The 25764-nt window shown below is 35.3% G+C and overlaps 2 protein-coding genes across 4 annotated transcripts; both read right to left on the bottom strand.

Moving 5' to 3' along the window:
• Positions 1-1130: 1130 nt before the first annotated feature.
• LOC122720645 (homeobox protein unplugged-like) lies at positions 1131-24616 on the bottom strand. 3 transcript variants are annotated; one of them, XM_043947450.1, is made up of 3 exons: positions 24515-24616; positions 10107-10418; positions 1131-2606 (listed from the first exon to the last, which is right to left on the bottom strand). In XM_043947450.1, exons 2-3 carry the CDS (start codon positions 10375-10377, stop codon positions 1828-1830), a joined length of 1050 nt encoding a protein of 349 aa, XP_043803385.1. In that variant the 5' UTR covers positions 10378-10418; positions 24515-24616; the 3' UTR covers positions 1131-1827. The 3 variants fall into 3 exon arrangements, with proteins under 3 accessions (XP_043803385.1, XP_043803384.1, XP_043803382.1); XM_043947449.1 differs by lacking the exon at positions 24515-24616 and adding an exon at positions 14833-14968; XM_043947447.1 differs by lacking the exon at positions 24515-24616 and adding an exon at positions 11629-11905.
• LOC122720646 (dynactin subunit 6) lies at positions 24397-25540 on the bottom strand. The gene is made up of 5 exons (XM_043947451.1): positions 25512-25540; positions 25132-25302; positions 24921-25048; positions 24707-24849; positions 24397-24632 (listed from the first exon to the last, which is right to left on the bottom strand). Exons 1-5 carry the CDS (start codon positions 25538-25540, stop codon positions 24531-24533), a joined length of 573 nt encoding a protein of 190 aa, XP_043803386.1. The 3' UTR covers positions 24397-24530.
• Between the last annotated feature and the right edge of the window lie 224 nt (positions 25541-25764).

Below are 25764 nucleotides of genomic sequence, written 5' to 3'. Positions count from 1 at the left end.
TTGATATTCGTGTAGTCGCAAATGTTGATCGATTAGGCGTCGCGTGAGCTACGTATAATTTATATATTTCGACAAAAAGGAACGTGTCAGAATTTTGATAAAGAACTTGACAATACTGCTTGATAATTATAATATAAAAATTATATAAATATAAAAATTGCTACTTAAAAATCGTAGCAATTAATTATTAATCGAATGTCTCTTAATATTGTTAAATATTAATCTACAATAGAAATTAATCTTACCCCTTTTAGTTCTTCGTCATCCACAAATCAGCTTCCAGTGTCATCGTTTCTTTTTTTTTTTTTTTTTTTTCTTACCCCAATCGCTCTCGATAATCGATTTTCGAGTTGTTTTGACAATTACGTCGAGTCAGATTTCTCGAAGGGGTGCTGGGTTCGCTTTTGTCGGCTCCCAAACGAGATCGGTGTCTCCCATGGGATCACCTTGACGTGGAAAATTGCAGGCTGCACACCACAGGCGGGGTACGTATTTTCGCAGACTACGGCGCGTGCTTCGTAGAGAGAGCATGGAAAAAATCTGGCCCTATGCACACCTCCCTTGAACGCCTCGTAGGCGTGACCCCATATGCCACTTTCAGCCGTGCAACCTAACCGCTCGTCGATATGCATTGGCGCATTGTGCAGCCAGCTAATTTGTCTCGAGGTTGAACTCGACGTGGGCACGAGAATCTTGAAAGGTCGGATTCTTGAAAAGAATTTCTTGAAGAGTTTGGCAGATGTAGCTTCTTTTCGTCGATTCTCGTGCGAATAAAAGTGATTTTCTTTCTTCTTTCTTCTCGTAAGAAAAGGTATTTATCAAATATGTTTGAGGAACGTGTGAATGAAGTTTTCTATTCTGTTAGAAAAATTGGATCAAAAAAGTTCTCAAGTTCTCTTTTTTTTGTTGAATTATCATTTTAATTGAAGTACGAGGTGTTATTTTATTAGTAGAACGAGTCGTTAATAAATTTTTTAAAGGAATTTTAAGGAATTTAGAGAAGGAAATGTTGAGATTCGTGTGACTTATAAATTGAATATATAAATTTCGAAAAGTCATCACGTATTACAAGCGCCTTTATAATATCATTGACGCCGTATAAAGCTGGGAATCAATGATATGGTATGCATTCACAGGAACACGATATTTCACATGATATTCGCACGTTTTATTGCCTTCTCGATATACACTTTCGCTCCAAATGATGATCGCAGGCTCGATCGATTCGATATCATCGTGCCACAACTAGTTCTGGAGCAGAGGCTCGCTTAAACGTAAGGAAATTATCTACAAGTACGACCTACGACCCCTGTTCGGGAGAATACAGTCCAGGCAGTACGCTGTGCGAAAGCTATTTACACAGTCATTTTCAATCATCAAGGGTGGGTACACTTATTTACAAGTTGATCTCGATCGTGAATATATAGAAAATATTGGACGATTTTGGAATAATTTGGATGGATCACGAGGGAGAATTGAACGATGGAAGAGATAGTACTTCGAAGTGAAATCGAAGGCATCACAGGTTTCCAAGAATTTCGTTATTCAAGTTAACATAATAAATCACTTATACAATATTCTTTCTCTTTTCCATCGAAGATATTCTTCCTCGTAATTCATCCTCTCATACTAATATCCAGATCACTATACAACTCCACAAATCATTCCTAATTCATCAACGATCTTCGCTTATTCGTTTCATCATCAACGTCCCTATCAACATTAATTCCTTTCTCGTAAATAACATTCCTCCTCGTAAATAATGAGAAAACCTTTCTCATCACGTATCTCCAATTAATATCAACACAATTCACTTCTTAGCTTTCACTACCTGCCGGAAGAACTAAGTCCACCGCGATGAGAGGGAACCGTGAAGGCTCTCAGTCCGACACCGACCCCGATTCCGACTCCGCTGCTCAAAGGACTCTGTACCTGGCCGCTCAGATTAATGGATGAATTAACCAATCCAAGAGCATCTCCCAGAACGGACGAGGATGCGCTGGAAGCAGGATTCTCGGCGGTTGGCCTGACTCTCGGCGGCCTGGCACACTTCTCCAAGTGATGGTGGTGAGATCTGACAGCTAGTCTGCTAACGTGAACAGGAATCGGAACGACGATCCTGGTACCGTTCCCAGAATGTTGCCCGGCAGCGCCGTTATGCCTGCTCGAGGCACCAGGTGTCGCCAAGCTATTCGCCCCGGATCCGACACCACCGCCGCTCAACCCCGCCTTCACTCTTTTCCACTTGGCTCTCCGATTCTGGAACCAGATTTTCACCTGGACCTCCGACAATTTCAACGCGTGGGCGATATGAGATCTCTCGGTGAGGCTTAGGTATTTCTTCGCGTGGAACTCCCGTTCCAGTTCCAATAATTGTTCAGAGGTGAACGCTGTTCGCCTTCGTCTGGCCTTGTTGTTGTTGTTGTTGTTGTTGTTGCTTGATCCGCTTGTCGACGTGCCTTGGCCGTTTTCTAGGGATCCCCCGGGGCTCACGTTGCTGGACGCGTTGCTGGACATCGTGTCGGTCGCATCGTGACCCTCGCCGGTCACGCTTAGTCCTCCGCCTTCATCCTCGCTGTCCGCCGAGGCGCGACCATTTTCTGAACCTGGAATCAACGAGTGAACGATGAGGAAATTATTTCTTAAATGCGAATTTATGCGAAGGTTTGGCTGTCAGGAAGTTTTGAAAATTTTTTCTTCTTTATTGCTGATGGAAAATATATCTTGTTTAATGTTGTAATGATTAGAATCTTGAAAAAGGGATTCATTATTCGTGATTTATCATTGTGCGGCTGGACAATTGCATTCGGTATTCGACGGAATTAATTGGAATTAACAGCAATACAGTTTGAGAAGAAGAAGAAGATTTAATATGCGGGACATGCAACTGCCTCGACCATAAAGCGTATGTCTCTCGATCGAAGTTTCGCTTCCTGACTCTGTTATTTTCCACGTGTTCTATTCTCTTTTTCCTCGGTCTCTTACGAACAAGCTGAACACTCCACTTATAGTAAACGGCGACGAACAAAGTATTGTTTTATTATTTCACCGCGTTTTATGTACTTTAGTTGATGTACAAATAAAATATTAATGAGCCTCGAATGAAAAAGTTTCCTTTCGTAATGGTAATGGTGAAGTGAGAAATTCTTGGAAGAAATGTGTTTAAGTCTTGATAAAACTTTTAGTCGATGACTATAGGTTATTCGGAATCGTCATTTAGATATTAAAGCTCCTTATAAAAATTATTTAGACTGCTTGATAGTACCACAAAAATCGATGAGCGAAACTTGAGAAATACGAGCAATATAAAACAGAAATAAAAAACGGATATATCAATGTTTTATAAATTTAAAGTTACTATGATTATCAATTCTTTTTTGAAAGCTCAATTAAACAGGAATACTTGAAAATTTTCATTCACTATGGTTCCAAATCCATCATAAATAATTTCTATAATCATAATACATCATTATTATCTTGTTCATCTATCATTGTTTTGTACATTTACAATTTCAATATATGTAAAATTTTCAACACATTTATATAATTCATATAAATTTCCATTATTTGAAACATGATTCAATATTTTCTGTCAAAAATTGTATATTATCATGCTCAAGCAATATCGAATCAAAGAGACCATCATCGTCATTATCGATGTACTCAGATATCACGACCAGAAATGAATAACGATCGTGGAAAACTCGCAACTCCTATACAACAATCATTTACAAGTTGTCGAGATTATAGCTTCCGCCTTCTTTTATTCTTTTATTTTCGTTGTTTACGACTGTTCCGCGCTTACGATACAACGCGCAACATCAAGTTTCTGCGACGAAGTTACCTCGACGGGGGGAGGAGGGTAAGTTTGATGCACCCGTACCTTTATTAATTCAAAGAGTTTCGATTGAATGGGCCATACGCTTCCGCGTATACGAGAGAGACGAGACCGCGATGCACACCGTGGACAAACGTTCGGGCGTTGTCCCCTAGTGGTCTTTACATTTTATACGATACGCGAAGACTGATCGATCGTTGAAACGATACCGTTACATCTCTATTCCGCGCTCTTTCCTCGCCATTAACTTTGTATAGAGCAATTGCTCGATACGCCAGAAGACGTCTCTCGTGTTCTATGTTTAGAAAATTGGGAATTATCGACATTTAACCTATCGGATCTGGCGCATCAATTGACGCGGGATCGTGATATTTAAACACGCATTATTAAATTTAATTGTTCAAATTGTCGCAACGGTTGAAAACTCTTTTGTAATCTCTTTTTTTGGATAAATTTAATGATAGATGTAGAATAGTATAGAAGAAGCTTGGAAATTTTTATTTGGAAGATATTATAAATGAATGTGTTTGTTTTTTTTTCAAAGTGAATTGAAATTGAGTTACATTTAAAGTAACAATAATTGCAATAATTGTAATTTTAATGTGTTAAAATTGTTAACGCATTATGTTCTATTTCAATTTGAAAATTATAGAATTCATTGCTTGCGATTATCATTATGATATGCAATGAAACACGGTAAGTACAGTTGTCTATACTAGCTGGAGTGCACCAAGATATTGGCTATTCGCCAATTCGAGGTTCGATCCGGTTCCTGCACCCGTCGGAATGGCGTTGTATGGAACTATACTATATCTTTATGATATATTCTCGTCGAGCGAACGTTTTGAAAAACGTTGGAAACAGATGTATCATCCTAAGTTCTTTTTTTTTTTTTCACTATCATCACATGAAAATTGTCATATTTTGCCCATAATAGATAAAAAATCATTCTTCTTCTTTTTTTTTTTCTCCTAAAAGCGAGTGAAACTCATGCTATAACGTAGTTCGATAAACTGTAATACCCCTTCTGCGATTGTAAAGTAATCATTTCGAGAGTTTTATGACAGAGAAGACATCGAGCTATTATCTTATGCTACGTTCACGGTATTTACGGTTTGAAATAGAATTAGTTATGTAATAAGATGCCTTTTTATTCAGTTCCACCGATTGCTTTATCGTTCTGAAACTTGGAAATTTCCCTTTAACTCATTATCCTATATTTTTTCTATTTTACTATTCTTCTTCTTTTTTTTCTTTCTTTCTTTTAATCATTTCTAAAATATATTGAATGTTATTTTTATTATATATATATTTTTTCTTTATATGTGAAATATATATTTCTATCATTTTCGAAAGTAAATAAATTGCATCGATGATATCAGAGTTGGAAACAATATCATTTAATTCGAAAAGAAATTTCATACTATCGATATTACGATATCATCGTAAAGCTATAAATGTTTTAAATATTCACACACATACGCACAAAGACATATCTAGGTTATATCCATTTGATATGGATTATTCATTAGATTTCCTATTAACAAGATAATTTTACTGTGAATTGGTTCTCGATATAAATATTAAACCGACAAAACAGAACAGAAGTTACATGCATTTTTGAATATTTCGATAAATTTTATATTTGTAAAAATTCTTAGACGATTGGATTTTAATTTAATCAAGAATAATTATCGATAAATCGACGTGGATGATTTGTATTTAGCCAATTCTTTATTTTGCGAGGCCATTAACTGATTCGAGTAATCGAAGGATCCAATTCAGATCGTGCTGCTCCCCTTGGACAAGTTTTTTTTCCTCAGAATTTGGTTTCTTCTTGGGAATGAAGCACAGCAAGACGACCCCTCCTTTGCCGTGTTGCTCGCCATAGGGATCACGATGGGTAATGAATAAGAAAAAAAAAAAAAAAAAAAATCGAGATTCTGCTGGAAAAGCAGAAAAAAATCTGTTTTCGCTTTGCTCGATAATAAAAGAATATTGATCACGAAAAGTTCGTGAAAGATTCTTTACAATTAATATCTAAATATAATTTAACGAGTTGAGAATGATTATATTTCTTCGTGTTATATTAAATTTCAGTCCTTATAAATTATAGACATCATAATTCTTGCTTCCTAATCGATATCTTGACTAACGTCAATTAAATTTGCGATCGATGCGACTAAATGTTATTTGACATAGCTATTAAATAAATCATACTATTTAACGAGCAGACGAAATCGTTTAGTGAAGTCGTGAAGCTGATTGCTGAAATTCAATGAAGTTAATGTAAGAAATTCTTAATGGAAACGAAAAGTGATTGAAGTGACACAGAAACCGCGTTTATTTTCATTTTAATCTTTAATCTGAAAAGAAACTTTTTCTAATAAGATAAAAAATGAAAACTTCTTTCAAAATTCTTTCAAATTTCTCAATTAATAAATTTAGATATAATATAAGAAATTTTAGAAATTGTAGATAAATTTAAATTGTTCAATATAAAAAGGGGAAAAAAGATTTTCTCTTTTAATAACAGAATAAATTTATGAAATAAAGAATAAATTTCTGAATCGATTTTTGTTAAATATAAGTGCACGTTATTTCTCGAGAGCAAAATAAATATTTAAAGGGAAATGCAAATGAAAAAACTCGAAAATATATTGGGGAAAAGCATTCATCAAGTGTGAACCAGATTAGAAAATAAACTTGTCAAATCTTTGCTCGACTTTTCCATTTAATAGAATGAGAATTAATTCATATATCAATCTCTGAAAAATTATTATGCACGTCGTTTCAATTCATTTCGAACATTTATCAGATGGAACGAATTCTTTAAGATTCTATAAATTCTCTATGATTTAAAAGATCTCATTCATACTGCCATCAAATAGTCATTCATTGGATAATTTCATTTAATTCACGATCGATATATTTTACTATTTTATTTATATTCATAACTTTATTCATCCATAACGTTTCTTTAATACGATTAATTTTCCGCCTCACTTTTCAATGCAATGTCTATCATTTTTCTTAATGAAAGGAAATTCCATTAAAAAGTAGTGAAATTAATAAAGAATTTTCAAGATATATACGATTCTTGAAAATTGTTATCATTTAATCTTCGTGAATAACTTTATACCATTCATATATAAATAATTAAAAATAGATTTATTAAAATTTACAAATTCTTTTATTATTCAATCATTTTGTATCCTGTGATTTGATAAAATTCTTTGTAAAAATTTAAAAATAATAAAATAGAAGCAAATATTAATAAATGGAATTTTTACTGATATTTATTTTTACAAAATCCCAGGTAAATAAAAATAAAAATTTTGCTTCGAAAAATTCCAAACGGAAACAGGATTCATTCATATATTCGATCTATTGCGAGCTAAATGACACAATTAGATAAAAATTTCATTAGCGAGATTGAAACCGTTTTGAGACTCGCGGTTCGTTTAAAGCGGTCCAGACACCACGCAAATAGAATTATATGATCGATCGTCTCTTAAATGAAAACCACATAAAATGTACGTGACAATTCGCTGAATGAATGAAAATTGGAAATGTCGGTTAGAAAATGTGTTAGAAAATCTAAAAACAAATGTTGAATAAAATTCATTCAGCAAAAGAAAAAAGAAAAGAAATTCACTTCCAAAAACGAATGTATTCGCAAAAATCTTTTTTACTTATTTACAAAAACTTCTTTGTTATTTATTACTTAATTTATTAATCAACTTACAAAATCAAACCTAACCAATGATAAACATGAGAAAGAGAGAGAGAGGAGTTATAACCAGTTTGACCTCAGAGAAAGACTCATACATATGTCACGAACGTAAAATACATTGAGGCGGTTCGATCACAGTAAGAACTTCCTCCATTGAAACCTCTTTATATACAATGGTACATGGCGACGAGAGAGAGAAAAAAAAAGAAAGAGAAAAAAAAAGGCATAAAACGATAAAACCGACGGGAGCACAGAGAACCGAACCAGGAGAAAACGATTCAGGTGGATCGTTTCCGATGTACGGGGGGCTAAGAATAGAGAGGGCGATACGTCTCTCGATCGGCGTGTTCGTCGTAACGATCGGCACACCGGTTCGGCACGGTGCGTCATAAATGACCGATGACAGATTCCTCGAAGCCATTTCGTTGCGCATACGAAATCGCCTCGGTCGGCGGTACATCAATAAAAAGTGATCGGCCACGAATAAATGCGCGCGACTTCGTCGATCGTCCGTTCGCCCCCGCGCCGCCTTCGGAAATACGTGATCGGCGAGTTTCGACTTTCCATCGAACACATCGGCCTCCCCACCATCGCGGCATCGGCCGAACAACCGTCGCGACCCATTACGGACCTGTTCGAAACAATTAGGCGGTTGTGTTTCTCGAGTTTCCCTTGGAGAGGAACGTAAGAAATTTCGAACTTGGATATTATCGCTTCAAGTTATAGTTTTAATTTGGATACGATAGAACTTGTATGGTAGTAAAATTTGTTTTAAATTAGCAGTATTGTTTTAATTTGCAGAATGTAAGAAATCAGGAAAATACATTGATTTTCCAAATTTAATTCGAATGTAGAGGAATTCTAAGTGTACTGGAATATTGTTTAGGGAGGAGGGATATTTGTATAGGCACAAAATTTGCATAAGCGTCCATAATCGTATAATTGTAATATCATATCATGGAGGTCATTTTAATTAACAAGTTAACCGAGGGTTAAATTAATTTGCGTCGGTGGTTCTTCGATCATTCCATGCAGTGTATTTCAGAGAAGGAAAGGGATAATAAATTGGACGAAATGGGAACGAAAAGTGATTAGTAAGCAAGCAACGTATTACGTGACTTCGTTGATTCGTGATCAGAGTTCATTAACTCGAATAATGCTCTTTGGAGCAATTATAATCCTCAATTTAGTCAACAGATAGTTGAAAAAGGTACTTATCCTTTCATAAATTATTTTTACAATTTTAAATAATAATCTTTCTCAAATTAGAAAAAAAGAAAAAAAGAAAAGAAGGAAATACAAAAATAACAAGTGACAAATGAAATTCAAAAATTTCCATCGTCTTTTCCTTCCCTCAACGGAGGGCAAGGAAAAGGAAAGCGTCATCTGTGTCACGGAGAGAAACGCGAATCGAAAAAAATCGCGATGAATCGTTTAAGGATTCCAGGAGCGTATCCTCGACTACGATCGCAGTCGCCACGATCGAAGCCGGCAAAGGGCCCGAGATCCACAGAAGCGTGCATAAATTATAGCGTCCCAAAGTCAAATCTCATACAGCTCGCACACATCTGTAAAATTCCGTACGCACACGCGCTTAAGTACGTGATACGGTACTCGGTGAATCCTGGCCGAATTTCAAACGCCGGGCGAACATTCGACGAAGAACCCCTGTTCCCCGAACAGAAGGGCGATGTTCGGAAATTTCTTCGATCCGATCGATAATTTGTCGTATTGTATTTTTCCGTGAAATCGATGAAAAATCTACGTACGAGAAAAATTCGTAGGAATGTTTTTAAACTAATAACAAATAACAAAGCTGTTCTATGATGATTGATCTTTTGCAATTTTATAAAGTGTGAGTAAAGAGATACATTGAATGTGCTAATGAATACCTAATGATTTTCTAAAGCGTCAAGAAACCAAAGTTATTGAATACATTGAAAGAAAACGTCATTCGTTGAAGACACATGTAAACCGGATTTACCATCGTTCTAATAAGATTCTGATCGATCGTTCAATTGCTAATTGCTACCGTGTTTCGTCAGTCCTAGAAATAATTGAAACGATCACTCCCGCATCCTGTTAACACTAACAACCGTCAGACATCGAGCTATGGTATAGAGCTCGCCCGTGCCTCGAATATAGAATTACCGATGGCTGTAAGTTAATAGCAGAATATAAATAAATAGGTATTTCACGATCCCGTTTGCACGTCGGTGCAGTGGTTAATAAACCATCGAAGAATCGAAGATGTTCAATCTTGAGTATCTATCGTAGTACGTGCTTCGTGTAACGTAACATTACATCATCATCATACAATATTTATCTAATTCAAAAATCATAAATCGAAAACAACGATTAATATTGTGAAAATTAATAAAATTAAATTTGTAATTTAATTTTAAATCTAATGTCTACTTATTAAAAATCATTCGAAAATGGTAAAAGTAGTAAAAATTACTTATTTTGAAAAAAAATTCATACTGCAAATTCTATTTTTATATTTAACTATATACAACTCTCAACACTTACCGTGTCTCGATTTAGAAAGATCGTGAGCAGGTGATGCCGGTGAATCGATACTACCATCGTCCTCGCTATCCGTGAAACTGGTCGAGCCACGATTATTTGAACCACGGTGACAAGGGATCGGATAAGCCGCGCCTTGAAGGTGATTCGTTCCTGGGCCGAGATGTTGCGACAACCGATTCTGATAAAGATCCTGATGAGACGGATAACTGGCGGAGGTATGCGCTGGTAACATTGGGACACCGGAAGTCCCGCCGCTACCGTACATCCGCATCGGTAGCCATGCACCGTACAAACCGAGCGGCACTCCGAAACCTGGAACCACGAAAAATTAATCAATCAATATTTACTCTAAAGAAATTTATATACCCGAATAATCGAGATCGTAACAATTTGTAAATAGAGCTTGATATTAATTCTATTTTATTAATTTTTTCCATAGCTGTTTTTTAATAAATAATCTACATGATTGTATTTATTTAATTTAGAGTATCGCTATTTTGATACGTATATCAACGAAGATAATAATTTCTATGAATATCGTACGAAATCAAATGTCACGATGAGATATTATTTTGATTTTTATCCGCGACGATTTATTTTTAAAAAAACGATCTATGAAAATTGCAATGTCGTATAAATCTGAAGCTTATTACATTCTTAAGATGACGTTCAGAGGAATTTATTTTAAGTAAACTTCATTCCCCGGAAAAAGTAGGGCGTTCACGGATTAAATTATGCATGCTACATCCGGTAATTACAAGATTCAGAATGAAAACGAGGTTGTAGAATATATGTAACGGATAATTAATTGATGAGATTTGTATTTTATTTTATATTCTATAAATTTATATATAAATCGGGTATATTTTAAATAATATATTTCTGTAAATAATGAATATTTTCCTATTTCTCGATACTCTTAAGGAATTAAATAATCAATACAGATACAATAATATAACATCAAATAAGTAATTTTATTCTAATAACTTGATTTTAAAATGCAGCTATTTTGAATAAAATATACATTTCGTGTGTAAATACGGAAATGAATAAAATTTTATAAATTTTTCATTATTATTCATATAATGAGAATAATTGAGAAATATTGCAAATATAATTAATATATTTAAATGTTTAACAGAGAATGAATAGAAAAATCAGAATAATTGTCCCCACCACGTGATATATATATATAATTATGCAAGATAAAGAAATAATCTATTACGATACTTGATTACACACGCTATACCATGATATGTCCCAATAGTTGATTGTGCATTCATAATTTAATTTGTACAGCTACATCTATTATATTATAATAGCTGCAATGACTAAGGCAAATAACATAAGACTATATATAACTATCCAAAAGAATTCTAAGAACTTTATACGAACATTGTTAATACATGTTAACATTTTTCCAATATTTTTCCTATTCTATAAATTTTACAAGAATTCTTCAATATTTTGCAAGAAGAAGAAGAAGGAATAATTTGCATGCGAGTTCGAAACACAAACCAACCAGGAGGAAGTGCACTGGCAGCCGCTGTCGCCAAGTAATGTCTCTGATAAAGATATTCCCTATCTCGATCAGAATCCTCTTCGTTTTCGTTCACTCTCTCTCCTTGACTCCCTGAATCGCAACTTCCCTTCTGTGTGCCGCAATTACCGATCAAACTCTCGATCGTGAACGGTTTCGGTGTTGGTCGCCGTTGCAATTTCGATTCTCCGATCGAAGATTCGAGCTCGTCGGTCGCTGATCCGACGTCCAATTCCGTTTCCTCTACGTTGGAATCCATCTCTCTCTCTCTCTCTCTCTCTCTCTCTCTCTCTCTCTCGAAATTTTGTGACGATAAACGATCTATCGTTTCATGATTCGACGATTGTTACGATTCCTTCCTCCGATATGTTCCGAATCTTTTGAATTAATATCATGTGCGATGATAACAAGTAATATTTTTTTTCGGATTTGTTCGATATTCGATATATAATCGTTTCTTAATAGTTATTATCCAATTATATTTTAATAGTGATATCGAATCGCTTTGAAGTGGTTTTATGATTATAAAATTCGATATGAATATTTATTGCTCCATTAAAAGTGAATTAATGAATTCTAACGAGGCTTCTCGGTGCAAAAGTTTCATTAAAATTGAATTATTTAAATAACACAGAGTACCGTTATTTTGTAACAGCCAGTTTTATAATAATCATGCGTACATTAAAAGCTTTATGCGTGCATCAATAAGTCCATCATTAAAATATTTTCATTACTGTGAAATTACGTATTCCTAACAAATATATCTTCTCGCTTGCACTATAATATATGTATATCTTAATTTTGTTATTAGATACTGATTTTAAAATTTATGTAAATGCATATTTTTTGATACTGATTACAAATACTTCTTTTATTAAGTGTGGTTTAATAACATGACATTTAAGTTCATAGAATATTTTAAATTAATCTTCATATATTTAATTTTTATATAATTTTCTTGATTACTTAGTTTAAAAGTCTTCAAATAACACAGAAATTGAACAGTTCTATATCCATAGACTAAATTCTCATATTCTTCCTTTCAAAGGCAGCAGTTTAACTCACTATAATTAATTCCAGTTCCTCAAACACGAGGTTCCAAGTATCACGTTGTAGAATTTCAATCACCTTGTACTAACAATCCCAAAGAAAACTTTCCATTAAATCACAAAATCCAAGCTCTCCAATCTTACTCCTCTCCTTCACAAAAAATGTTCACCTTTCCTCCAGATCTTCCGATCAGATCTTCCGCTCGAAAAATCTCCACTTCCTCACTCCGAATCACAGTTCCGTTCGAACCAAGACCTTCCATTCGTCCTGGAATCCAATTCTCCAATAATACCCAATATCCAAAGTTTCCAGAATCACCAAAAGAAACGACACTCAGAACCACAATTTATTTAAAACGCGGATCCGTTTCGACCCCTTCCCCCGTTCACCTTTTCGTTGCCGTGCCGGAGGAACGCGTGTGTACGCGTTTCCAAACACGAGCCAAAAGGAATCAGAGGGGGTGAGAAGAGGTAGAGAGAGAGAAAAAAAAAAGCACGTGGAGAAGACCGCACGGGGCACAAGTCGACGGGCAACTGGCGGCCGGCGGCGAGCCGCATTTCAATTGCTGGGCCACGTCCGTGACGCGCCGACTCGCGGCGGCGTGGCAGCTGGCGTGGCCGCGTAACCGCACGGACGCGGTTTAGCCGCGTCTCTGATTGGTCAACGAACGAGCCAACTACGTTCACGGACGCGCCTACCGATCCGTGGGCCGCCATCTTGCTGCCGTAGCCGCTTTTGTCCTTACGCGCTCGCGATCCGCCGGCGTGATCGAGCTTGGACCAAGGATGAATTTCACCCGTACCGTGGCCCTGGATAGTCTGGCATCGATTCAACGTTAATTGCCGCCTGTGACGGACAAAATCGTTCCTGTGTTAGAGTTATATAGGGATGGCTTGGTTTTCCTTCTCCAGAAATTTCTGATATTTCTTCGTTCTAACGATACAGAGGTCTGGTAAATTCTCGCGTTGCTTATTTTCATTATTATCTATTCCGTAATGAACGAAAATCACAAAATTACAATGAAGAATATTCAAAAAGAAAATCGACGCTTATTATGTTCTAAGAGAAACACATATCGAAATATTGTTTATTTTGAGAAGTCGTGAATGACAGAAGACGAATCATGTACTAAGAAATTTTTGATGGCAAATATTGAAACTTCCGACAAAAAATATGATAAATATTGGATTCAACGAATATAGAGGCGAATGAATACAAATACACTTTGGACAACTTTCAAAGCCTTTTCTCTTCAATTATCGTTTCTAAATCCTCTTCGTCTCGGATCTTAAATAGAATTCTCAAGGATGAAAGTCGAAGTCGAGGAAAGTTCTACAGAGTCTACAAGACAAGATTGATTCTTGTGTTGAGCAAACACGATCCCGATGACGCCGAGCGGATTGACACCGAGAAGGGTACATCATTATCCTGGTAGTGGATTGGCTCGCGTCAAGATCGGCACGGATAGCCGGGCTCGTTAAGGAAACGTAGTGCGGGGGTGGCGTGGTGAGCAACCTAATGGAAGACACGTTCATCGGCGGCTTTCGCGGTCGAACGATAAAAATACGAGAGGGACGCGGTTGGTGGGCTTATGGTAAACGTGCACCGTGCTGAAAGCTGAGCTGCCTCGTTAACGCTGATCACTATGCATACTCGTTATGACGTAAATACACCCACGTGACCGGTCTAATAACGCGTCGATTATGCACGCGAGTCGGCCCACCCGAAATAGCTCGGACCTATTGCAACTGATTTTGATGAATGTTAATTTGATGAGTAAGAATGGTGGCCAATAATTATGATGGTAAGAGTATCGTTAAGGAATCGTATTATTGAGTGTATTGATAAATTTAAAAACATGATCAAATTTCTTAAATGTAACAATAAAATTTTTCTTATCACTAATATAAATAATGAACGATGATCATTGCCTCTGATCAAGATTTCTGAAATTTGACAATTATTTTCGAATTATCTAATATGTAGGATAGAACATGCTAGAACATGTTTTTAAATTATTGTTATAATATATTGTTTTTTAAAAAAAAAATCATAATATCCGTATTGTTTTCCAAGGATTAAGATTAGATTAAGAAAAAAAAAAAGAAATGACGAACAAAGGATGCAATTACTTACGCATAATTTCTCGTTCATCATAGAAGAACGTCGTGGCAGGTTACACCCATTCATCGTTTCTTCTGTTTGTAGGCGTTTCCAAGCTGGCTAATCGGTACATCACGCTAATAGTGAGGCTATTTTGGCACTCGTTAACACGACACCAGTCTAATTGAGCTTCTAACAGAATCTAAAGTTAAACGGGTGGTCACGTTATACAAAACCCATGTATCTTCGAGCTTGTTGCGACAACGACCTTTTAAAGAGTTCAAAAATTATTTTCTCATTTATATCTTTAATTCATCTATTAACGTTTAAGAGATAGAGATGTAATATAATATTTCTGGAATTTTCATTCCTTCATTTTGCACGGAAATAGTTTCATTCGATGAAATTTGAATTGAAGCAAAGTGAATATTACGATTCTTTATTCTTAGAGGTTTCAATGGTCTTTAAATATATATTGGTCTACGAGATGCTGTCAGAAGGAGTTTATCGTGCGAGGAAAACCATTTTGACGAAAGTTGTTCGTGTGACAACGAAGCGGAAGTGAGTATCGACCGGATCTACAGAAGAATACGGGGCTGACAAAATAGCACTTAACGGGTTGTAAAACAAGATGAAAGTGTTGTAAATAAAATCCAAGAAACTGTTGAAACTTGTAATTAAAACGAATTTCTCGTGAAATTTGAGCGTCGAAAAGTTCTAAATATAAATTTATATTTTCCAATTATACTTTGAATCAAGTTATAATATTTATAGATTCATATATCTATTTACTTGTCTATTCTACTTTATATAAATATTTCAAACTACTATCTACATATATTTCAATATTAATAATCCATGTTTATCAATTAAAAAAATTCTAAATCCAACAAATAATTTCGTTTTTATTTAGAAAATGATAGATAAAATATTGGTCAAGTTACTTCGATCAAATCAACAAGAAGAGATATATTGCCAACGCGTTAAAATTATCTACTAACATATAAATACAATATCCCCATAGAGACAACCACACTCGAAAAAATTGTAAAACCAGAATTCTCGGTTGAAATTTACACAACATTCATTTCTGTCAACGTTTCTCGCCATTTCACGCGTGTTGACATCACGAGGCACGGATTTTCCCCAGCGCTAGCGTAAGACGCGCGCAAGGAGATTCAGACACGAATACTCAGACGGCCCTAAATCTTGTCTCGGTGGTCTCCTCTTTATTTTACTTCGCGGAGGCGTCGTTCTTGCAGATCTTTCGTTACGCACGTGTGAACGGAAGCGTCGACTCTTAAACGCCTCGGTTCTTAAGCACGCTGCGGTAAAAGTATGGCTTTTAATTGCCTGATGTTTCGTATCCGACACATATGGAAGGACACAATGTACAATATTGTTGGGAATCAGACATAAGAATGATTTAATTGGAAAAGAGATAATGGAATATTGAGAATCACATTTTCTAAAAATGATTTATGCGATTGAAAAATTTCTCTTTAAATTTTTAAGCAAAAGAAAAGTATCAATAAGTATAATATAAGTTTCTTGATTTGTCAAAATTTGAACAATAAAGAGATTTAAATATATGTGATAACGATGATGATGATGAAAAATAATATGAGATAATGATGAATTATTATTATACAAAGAAAATAGAGAAATAATAGAAAGGATTGTTACTAAAATTTTTATAAAAATTTTATCAAGTCCTTATCATTTTTAAAAATAAAGAGTAAGAAGAAGTAATATATTTTAATAAGATTGGAATAGAATAAATTAGGTAGAAGAATTTAAATCTTACACGAATAGAAGGATACCGTATACATTTGACGGTTCATTTTCTTTCCACTTCTTTTTTCCTTTTATCTTTCTCGCACAATTTCTCCTTTCCCCATTCCCTTCTTTCTCGCTCCCATTCGCCTCCATTTCTCCATTTTCCTCTATTTACGAGATATCACTCTCCAGTTTCTTCTTTTAATTTACAACTTAATGGCTCGTTTATAGTTCACCACGACTTATAACGAGACATTGTACCAAACGAATCTTTGACTCTCCTTTCTAGACAATCTTTTACAGTCAATCAAATTTCACCATAACAATCATTCTCAATCCAAAAATCCCAAAAAATACAATTTTTAATTAATCATCCCTCTACTATTAAAACCTACTATATTAAATTATTATCAAAAACACGTTATTTCTTACGTCCATAATTCAATTCTTATTCCACGAAGGGAGTTGCTCTCACAGCCTCCGAGCCACGCGAATCCATCAAACAGGGAAAAAAAAAGGGACAAAACGTGAGAGAAAGATTTCCGTCAAAAGGGATGGCGCGTCTGCGTTTCCAAAGATAGCAGCCACCAGAGAGGGGAAAAACGCGGATGGAAAGGGTCTAGAATCCGCGATTGGCGGCTCGACATTAAATCCGCGTCCGCCGCGAGGAAAACAAGCCACAAAACACGGAGGGTGCACCCTGAGAAATCGATGGTTAGAAAATTGGTGGGCGTCGTGAAAACCGAGGAATCACGCGTACCGTGTGCCATGATAATGGATCGACCAGAGTTTCTCGATGGTAGAGGCGACAAATTGTACACGATGGAGGATACCTATCGCGAAATCTAATCCAACTTCGTGTCGTAACGTTGGCTATCCGATGAGTTAGGGAACCATTATGGAGCCGAAATCGTTGGTGGTCTCGTAATCGTTGGGGTTTCCGTGGCATGCATCAGGGACGTGCTACATTACCGGGAACGTTGGACGGTTTATAGCACTCGAATGATGCATTTCAGTGATGGAGGTGGATCGTTCGAAAATGATTGTAATTTGTGAAAGATAAATTTTCTAATAATTTCTAATAACCATAAAGGAATATATAGTATGTAAAAAAAGAAGATAAAGATGAAAAAATATATAATACATAGAAAAAGAAAAAGAAGATGGGTATGCTTTGTGCTTGTAAATTTAGACAGATACTTTAAATAATCAATATGTAAAGAAAGGGAAGCTTTTTTTGCGAAACATGCGAGTAAGTATGGATATTAATGATATATCATTGGCATTGATAAAGCTTATTAAAATTTTTGAAGATGTATATGGAAAATTTAGATATCAAACATATTATTTAAAAATGATTTATATCATTCAAAAATCTCTTCGTTATTTAAATTTTCAATTTTCAAAACCAACGAAATAAATGATTAAAGTCATTACTTAATTGATTCGTCAATTAAAAATATAAAGTTTTTGTTTAACTGTATAAATCATTTTCACAGAATCTCTTTATTTATTATAACAAAAGCAATAAATTTGAAATTCTATATATAAGTAGTGCCACTCAATCATTAAAAATTCGTATCAATATTCGCACACGAATGCTTCCCCTCTTGAGAATACAACAAAAGATTTCTCTGATTCACGTGTTTACGAAGCGCGAGGCGAGAATGCAGTGGAAAAAAAACGATTGCCGCTTAAATTAATAGCGAGCATTTTCGTTGAGACGTTAAACGGGGCCCGATGCCTAAATCACGTTAACCGTACGGGACATGACTAAACGGGTGCTATCTTGAGAGGAAGACCGCGGCCGGGAGAAGTGGCGAACGTCCTCGGCATTAAATGGGACGTGGTTTCAATTATGCGTGAAATGAAGGCGGCGATGCGTGCGTACGCTTGCCGTCGACAGGCGGCACGGACGCGCGTATGCCACGTCGCGGATGTAGATGCGCTCGTAGAAAGAGCTTAAAACGTCCACGCGGTTCTGAATAATCGCCGAAATGTATGTAATCGGCTTCTAATTGCGCGTGGAAACTACGCTCATTTGTAAGACGGGATTTATCGCGCGTAATCAAGATTTCCAGGTATAGGGGGAAAATTTGACAAAATTTTGCACGTAATTATTGCACGTATAATTTTCCAATCTTCCCTGATATATTTTATATTAATTATTTGTGACATTTCTTTTCTTTTTCTCGATCGAGAAAATCTAATATTTTTGAAAAGTTTTTTAAAATATTTCCGCTCCAATAATCTGGATTGCTCTACTTTCTTCAAAGATTTCCTTTCGTCGATATTTAAAATTATTGTTATTATCGTATAAAATTTAAAATTGTTTAATAAAAACGGATTGGATTGGGAAAAATTTTTCGCTAAATAACGATTGCAGAACGTGTGTCACGTTTCACGTGATGGACATAAAAACAACTACGCAACGAAGACGTCACGGTACACACACGTCAAATCAGATAATCTTTCCGCTTCGTCCATGGAACAGAAGCGTGTATGCATATGTGGTTTGACGGAGGGGGAGCCGAGCAGGAACGTAGATGGCATTCCTCTAATTTGTCGGCACGACTTTGTCGGCTAATCAATCGAGTTCGTGATTACCATGCGCCGCGAGAGGCTAACCACGATGAGGTTCCTTCTCGCTTTTTCGTGCCGTGTCTATCTACGCGTAATCATAGTTGGAAAGCGTGAATGCGCGCCCATCTATATAAACGAGAGAAGAAGAGGATTGATTTAACAGCTATGAATCAATTATCAATATTTGATTTATGAATATTGATTACAAGATGAATCGAACGTTGTTGTCTATCCAGGTATTTGTCATTTTACACGTACAACGACGGATGATTAAACGGAATGTGAATATAAATATAAAGATGGAAGAGCTAGTTGTAGCAAATAGGAAAACGGAACGATTAAAAATCTCTTACGTTAATCTTTGATAAATCGATCGGAAGGAACGGAAGCGCGAGGAGCAAAACTCTCGCTGTTAATCTCCGCGTTTGCTTAAACGGAGCACAGCTGGCCGACTAATTAATTTTTTCTCATCGGAGGCTATCTGACCGGCAGGGAGGAATATGTACATGATGTCGTCGGTGTACTTCAAAGCGATCGGCAGTCGCATTCGGATGGAAGGGGACAAGTCAAACAGCTCGACGTTCAAAGAGACGGACTTTTTATGGGATAATCTTCTACCTCTTGCTGCTCTTTTTCCCGTTTTACCTAACAACCAGTATGAGTATGAATGGATATTTGTGATGTAAAGATACATGACTCTGTACGTTAATTATACTTGTCTTTACTACGCTATTAAATATCCTTAGATAAATTCAACTCCCTGTTAATCTTTTCTTAACTTCAGTTTTAATATGAACGATAATTGTTAACATTACACTTTATTTTCGAGAGATAAATTTAATGATTTGTTTCGACTCGATTTTCATTATAAAAAAAAAAGGCAAATTAAACGCGATGTAAAAAAGAGAAAAGTGAAAGTGATTGAGGAGGGAGTAATGGAATCGAGTAAAAATAGTGGGATGAATATCCGGCTGTCCGAAACAAGCCTAAATACGTCTCGAAAATATTCTATGGCGTAACGGGCGAATGGTACAAAGGATTCGGCGGAAATGTCGGGTATACGACTGAATCCTACAAATAATCCCGTCGAAGTGTCGCCACGCTTCGATGGACACATAAATGCCGGGCTCGTTCGGGCATGAGTTTCTTCCTTCTCTCGAGAATCGCCCACGCTGATCTCTTCGTCTCTCTCTCTCTGTGTTATCGGGTAGAAATCGAATTTTAACGATATTTTCACAGTGGGTGAAGTATCTGTGAGGTTAGCACGATTTCATTCGTAAGTTTTTTTACAACAAATGGAAGAAAAAGATAAGATAGAAAAATATTATCATTGTTATGAAAAATGTTATCATTGTTATTCAACGACAGTTGACAGAACAGCGTGTTAAGAAAACATGTACAACATTTCAAATGATATAAGATTAAAAATGATTATGTAATTTTGAATCGAATATCGTGAGTGTTGGCGCGTATAAGGGTGGTTTGTAATACGAGATCGCGCGCGTTTTATCGAAAATGCATACGAGCAGGGAGAAGGGTGTAGGAATAGCGAATTCATGAAAGTATTAAAATGCAAAGGGCATAAAATATATTTGAAAGTTAAATACGAGTCAAGTGGCGTCCCCGATAGGGTGTAACCAAACTCTGACGTAGCCCCTTCCATTCCTCTTGTATTCATTGTGTTTCGATCGTTTCGCCAACTTCTCTCCGCGTACAAGAATATTTTCCCAAACCACAATATCCCAAATCATATCCATATCTTCTACATTCAAAAACACCAAAGGGCAAAAATATTCAACAGATCTGAACTTCCTTCCATCCCAAAAGGAGAAGAAAAAAGGGACTCGTCAAAAACCTATTTTTCACCCTCAACCACCTACCTACTATCAAAACTCACGCTCTCCAAACTTTTTCACCGCTCCATCATCCATCGAGGATCGGCGATGCTTTCCTTCTCGAACAGGGCGTACAATGGCCGCGCGATTCCCGAGGATTCCCTGACTCGTGTACAAGGAGGAGAGGGTTAGAGGGGCAGGGGGCCTCTATTGTTCCGGTGTAGCCTTAATGCGCGCCGTTGTAAACAGCGTTACAATGGAATAACTTCGTTAGCATAATCGCGTCACAGAGTCGCCTGGCGCCCCCTGCCTCTCCCGCTCCACTGCACCCCTTTTGGATTTTACGGGTGGTTTCCCCCCGGACGGCCTCGTGGGCGGACCCGATCCGATCCGCTGCCGCGTTTAACCGTCGCTCGAGTATTATTCATTGTCGCGATTGAATCGTTTATCTCGTCGGCGCTCGGGATGGCCGCGCGACGGGATCCCGACGACACGACACTGATCGTATACACGGCATCGACACGGATCTCTCGATGGGCGACGATTTGATCGCTAAATGGGGTTAAACGACCCGTCCACGTTATGAATATCCCGGATGACTCGCGAAAGATTTCGATCGTGTTACTTTCGATGTCGAGTCATCTGTCTTTGGATCCCTCGTATGAAAGTGGTGAAATACGTCGATTAATTTTGTAACTAAATAATTTGTCGACAACTCGGAATTGATCGTAGAAATCGTTTCAATTGAATATAGTAATAATAATTTGAATTTTAACTTTCTGTAGGTAATATTTTGAAGTAGAAGGGGGTGATTTGTTACAATTTTGATTTGAAATGTGTGAAGTAATAAATTATAAGTTGTATTCATAAAATAGAAAATTGTTTTTTTCATCAATACAAATTGTCAAAGTATGATCCAAAGATGATTTATATCTTTCACGTGACACGGCGGTTATTATGGGGTTAATACTTATAAATCGATAGACAATGAAATTTTAATTTCGATTAAACAAGGTTAATCGCTATAAACTGAAGATAATACGAAACGAATCAACGTTTCTCCCAGTAATTACGTGAAATCCCCGCCAGGCGAAATCGAATTAATTCTACGCGCGATCCCGCCGGCGTACATGACATTTTTCGCCCTCCAGTCTTCGTTCGCGTTCACAATGGAAATGTTAAGCGAATCGTGGATTCGCAACGCTCGTCACTCTTGTTCGTCTCTCGACAAAGCGGTTCTCCCGTGTCCACGAACGTCAATTTAAGCGCAAGGGCGCCGTGAGCTGCTTGACACGTTGACGACCGCCGCCATCGTTGATGGAAAGATGATCGAGAAGCGTCCTCGAGGGACTGTCTATCGGTGGCGCAAATCGTTATGCGATAACTATTCCATGGATTATTGGCGGATCGTTTTAACTCCGTTTTATTTGATTTCGTTTTTCGCTTTTCCTGAATCTCGTTGCTTCAGGATGATGAAACTTTTTCATAGAGAATATTGCAATTGCATGAATTTATTCTTTATGGTATATCAATTATTAAGAAAGAAAATATGCTTTTTATAAATTTTTATATGAAGAATTCTCTTGGGCAGTATTATTTTCATAAATTGGAAAGGATTGGATCGCATAATTAAAATTTTATTTAATTATAAATTTGCATAAGATTAAATCCGTGGAGTTATTTCTTTGTTATTATTGTCGTAGAATTGTTTTCTTGATTTAAATAGTTAAATTCGTTGTTAAAAAAGAAAAAAAGTCATCAATGACGAATTCATTCCAACGGGGATGGAAGGAAACCCACACAAATTCGTGGTTGTTGCTCCATTAGGGACTTTCCCCCCCGGCCGCCCGTCGTCGTACTGATTTCTGGCTTCTCCCAGTGCGACGAAAAATAATCTCTTTTCTTCTCGTCTCTCCCTTCTAGGCTTAGAACGCCCGCTGCGGACGTCAAAATATGACAGCTCTCTCGGGTCACCACTTTCCGCCACAAGAGTTGCGTTCAAGGGGGTTGCGACGAGCGATCATTAAAATAAAGTGGCGCTCGCAACCACCGTGCTCTTAACTGCGTTTTCTGTTCATATATTCTTCCATGAAAATCAACCGTTTAAACATTATTTTTTTCCACAAAATCGTTCACTTTTCAAAGAAAATATCAAACACATTTTATTTCCTTTTCCACTTCACATAAAATATTGAACTTCTTTGATGACATAAGAAAAATAAATATACATAAGTTGTAAAATCTAATTAATTAAATGTATAACATTTTTTTTTATTTTGAATATGTCGAATAAATAAAAAGAGTTTATTTGGTAAAGTAATTGAATCGTTTAATTTGTTTGATAAAGTGCCAATAAAGTGTCATCACGATATGATTATGAAGTTAATTTGGATAAATAATATAGTAAGTATAATGTAGTTTACGGTTTAAATGAGCATTGCAATGAGAACCACTGTGTGGTACGCGGTTAAGCTGACGGAAACGGTAAATGGTTCGCATCCAACCCCCTCAACGAGACGCTAATTCATATTCATAGGTGTAGCGTTTAGTATTGTGCCGCTGTGATTCTCCGGAGAGTTTGCCCGAAGAAGAACGTCGGGAAGGAGAAACATCAAGTTACATTAACTTGTCGCGTTGTCATTGCGCATAAATTCACTGATATTAAGACATTTCGTACGTCTTTCTTATTTTCAATTCTGTTTCTTACAAAAAAAGGTATACTTTTATATACTTATTTATTTATAATGTTATGAAATTAATTAATAAAACGATATGAATTGTTTTTAAAAATCTCATTGAAGAATATTTATAAAGCTTCCAATGTAGTTTTGCATGTGAGATATATTTCAGAATAAGTAAATATGATTGACATAAATCGATATTTAATCTAAAATTAGTAAATTTTTGACGATAATTTGAACGTTTTAAACAAAAATCGAGAATTTATTTCAAAATAGGTAATCGTTCTGCCATCTGTTAACAGGGCAGGGAATTAAACTATCTCATATGTCTATCAATCATATAGATTAAAGGATATGTGTGAATATAATACAATATCACGAATCATTTATTATTATTCTTATATTTTAATTCTTTCTTATTACGTACTAGATAAATATAAATTTTTCTTGGAATATTATTATATAATAACATCTCAATCATAAAATTTTATATAAAAAATGTATTTTTAAATAACCATAAATAAAAATATATTAATAAAAAATTATTTATTAATAATGCTAATTATAAATACTCTCAATTGTTACTTTAAGTAATTTACAATTACTTTGAGTAAATTACGAGGGTTATTTAATAATATATTATATATCTAATATCAAAATGTTAATAATTTATTATATAATAATAATACTTCTATAATAAACATAATATATAAATAAAATAAAAAAAATTAGATTTTATCTACGAATTTTAATGTAATAAACATTTAGCAAAATAAGTTTAAAACCGAATATAAATATTTTTTGCATTGATAAATCATATATATATAAATAATTTACCTAGTAATGCAGTAAATTATATTCCTCCTTCATTTTTATTTGGCTTTACATTAGCTTTACGAATATGATGGTAGCTTGGTAAAATTTTTAATAAAAATTCTATTTGACTTATTGGAGGCTGTAATAAAATATGAAATTATATATACTTCAAATGTCATTTATGATATAATCTGAAATTCAATAGAAACTTACATATGGTTTATCGTGCATTTCTCTACGTTGACAATCATTACCATAAATTATAGTATTTTCAGGTATTATATCTGGTTCTGTTAATGAACACGATGCTCCAATAATACAACCATTGGTTAGTTCAATTTCTCGACTCACATGTGCTATAAATAAAAGTACAATTGTACTTAACACATGTATATAAATAAATAATTTTTTATTAGTGTATATTAACCTTTGCTTTCTAAAATATTATTATCTCCAACTTTAAATGCTTCACAAGTACAATCAGTCTCAAATACATTATAACTGCCTATTATTTGTACGGGAATTGTTGCTGGTTCTGGAGCATCTGGTGGTAACCTATAACAAAATGATCAAATAATTTATTTTAATATGAAAAAGAAAAAAAAAAGAATATGATTGATAAGTACATCTGAAATTACCTATTTGCTATAGTTGCCATTTCTTCTATAATGTTTCCTTCACCTATTATGATCGGTCCAGCTTCTGCAATGATACTTGCTCTTGGATGAATTATAGTTTTTGGTCCAATAGTAATGTCCCCTTTTAATATACTTTCCTCGCATACTAAAGCTCCTACTGCTATTTTTACACTGCAGAAAGATTCATATATTTCTATTTTATAATACAGTAACGGACATAACCTCAAATAAGGTTGGGATATTAAATAAGTAACGAATATCTTGATTTTAATAAATATATTACAATATATTATAAATTCTTTTTAATAAATAAAGAAAGAAATATTACTAAAATATAAATATATAAATGAAATAATGATAAATTTTGTGAATTTTCTCACTTTGTACGACGACTGACAAATGAACTCATTGTAGCGGTTAACACTATGTACTTGTAGCGCCATCCTTGATGATTTTCATGTACTACTTGCCGCGGATTTTTTGAAACTTAAACTCACAAATTTGTATTAATATTAAATATATAAATATAAATATAATTAACATAAGATATTTAATATAGATCATAAAATCTATTGTGAAATTTATAAACAATATCGATAATTTCATTTCATTAAATTTTTTCATTGGATTAAA

The sequence above is a fragment of the Apis laboriosa genome, unplaced genomic scaffold, assembly GCF_014066325.1.
Source record: "Apis laboriosa isolate Shangri-la unplaced genomic scaffold, ASM1406632v1 scaffold1321_cov151, whole genome shotgun sequence".
NCBI classification, from domain to species: Eukaryota; Metazoa; Arthropoda; class Insecta; order Hymenoptera; family Apidae; genus Apis; species Apis laboriosa.
This window is presented reverse-complemented; position numbering and strand designations above follow the sequence as displayed.

What these genes read in the sequence shown, in the direction of transcription:
- LOC122720646 (XM_043947451.1), bottom strand. Translation starts at nt 25,540, where the DNA reads ATGAGTTCATTTGTCAGTCGTCGTACAAA. An exon ending in TAATATTTTAGAAAGCAAAG is followed by an intron (nt 24,850 to 24,920) that starts GTTAATATACAC and finishes TTTTATTTATAG; the next exon opens with CACATGTGAGTCGAGAAATT. An exon ending in AAATGCACGATAAACCATAT is followed by an intron (nt 24,633 to 24,706) that starts GTAAGTTTCTAT and finishes ATTTTATTACAG; the next exon opens with CCTCCAATAAGTCAAATAGA.
- LOC122720645 (XM_043947447.1), bottom strand. Translation starts at nt 11,905, where the DNA reads ATGGATTCCAACGTAGAGGAAACGGAATTGGACGTCGGATCAGCGACC. An exon ending in TGCCAGTGCACTTCCTCCTG is followed by an intron (nt 10,419 to 11,628) that starts GTTGGTTTGTGT and finishes TCGTGGTTCCAG; the next exon opens with GTTTCGGAGTGCCGCTCGGT. An exon ending in TCTTTCTAAATCGAGACACG is followed by an intron (nt 2,607 to 10,106) that starts GTAAGTGTTGAG and finishes CGTTGATTCCAG; the next exon opens with GTTCAGAAAATGGTCGCGCC.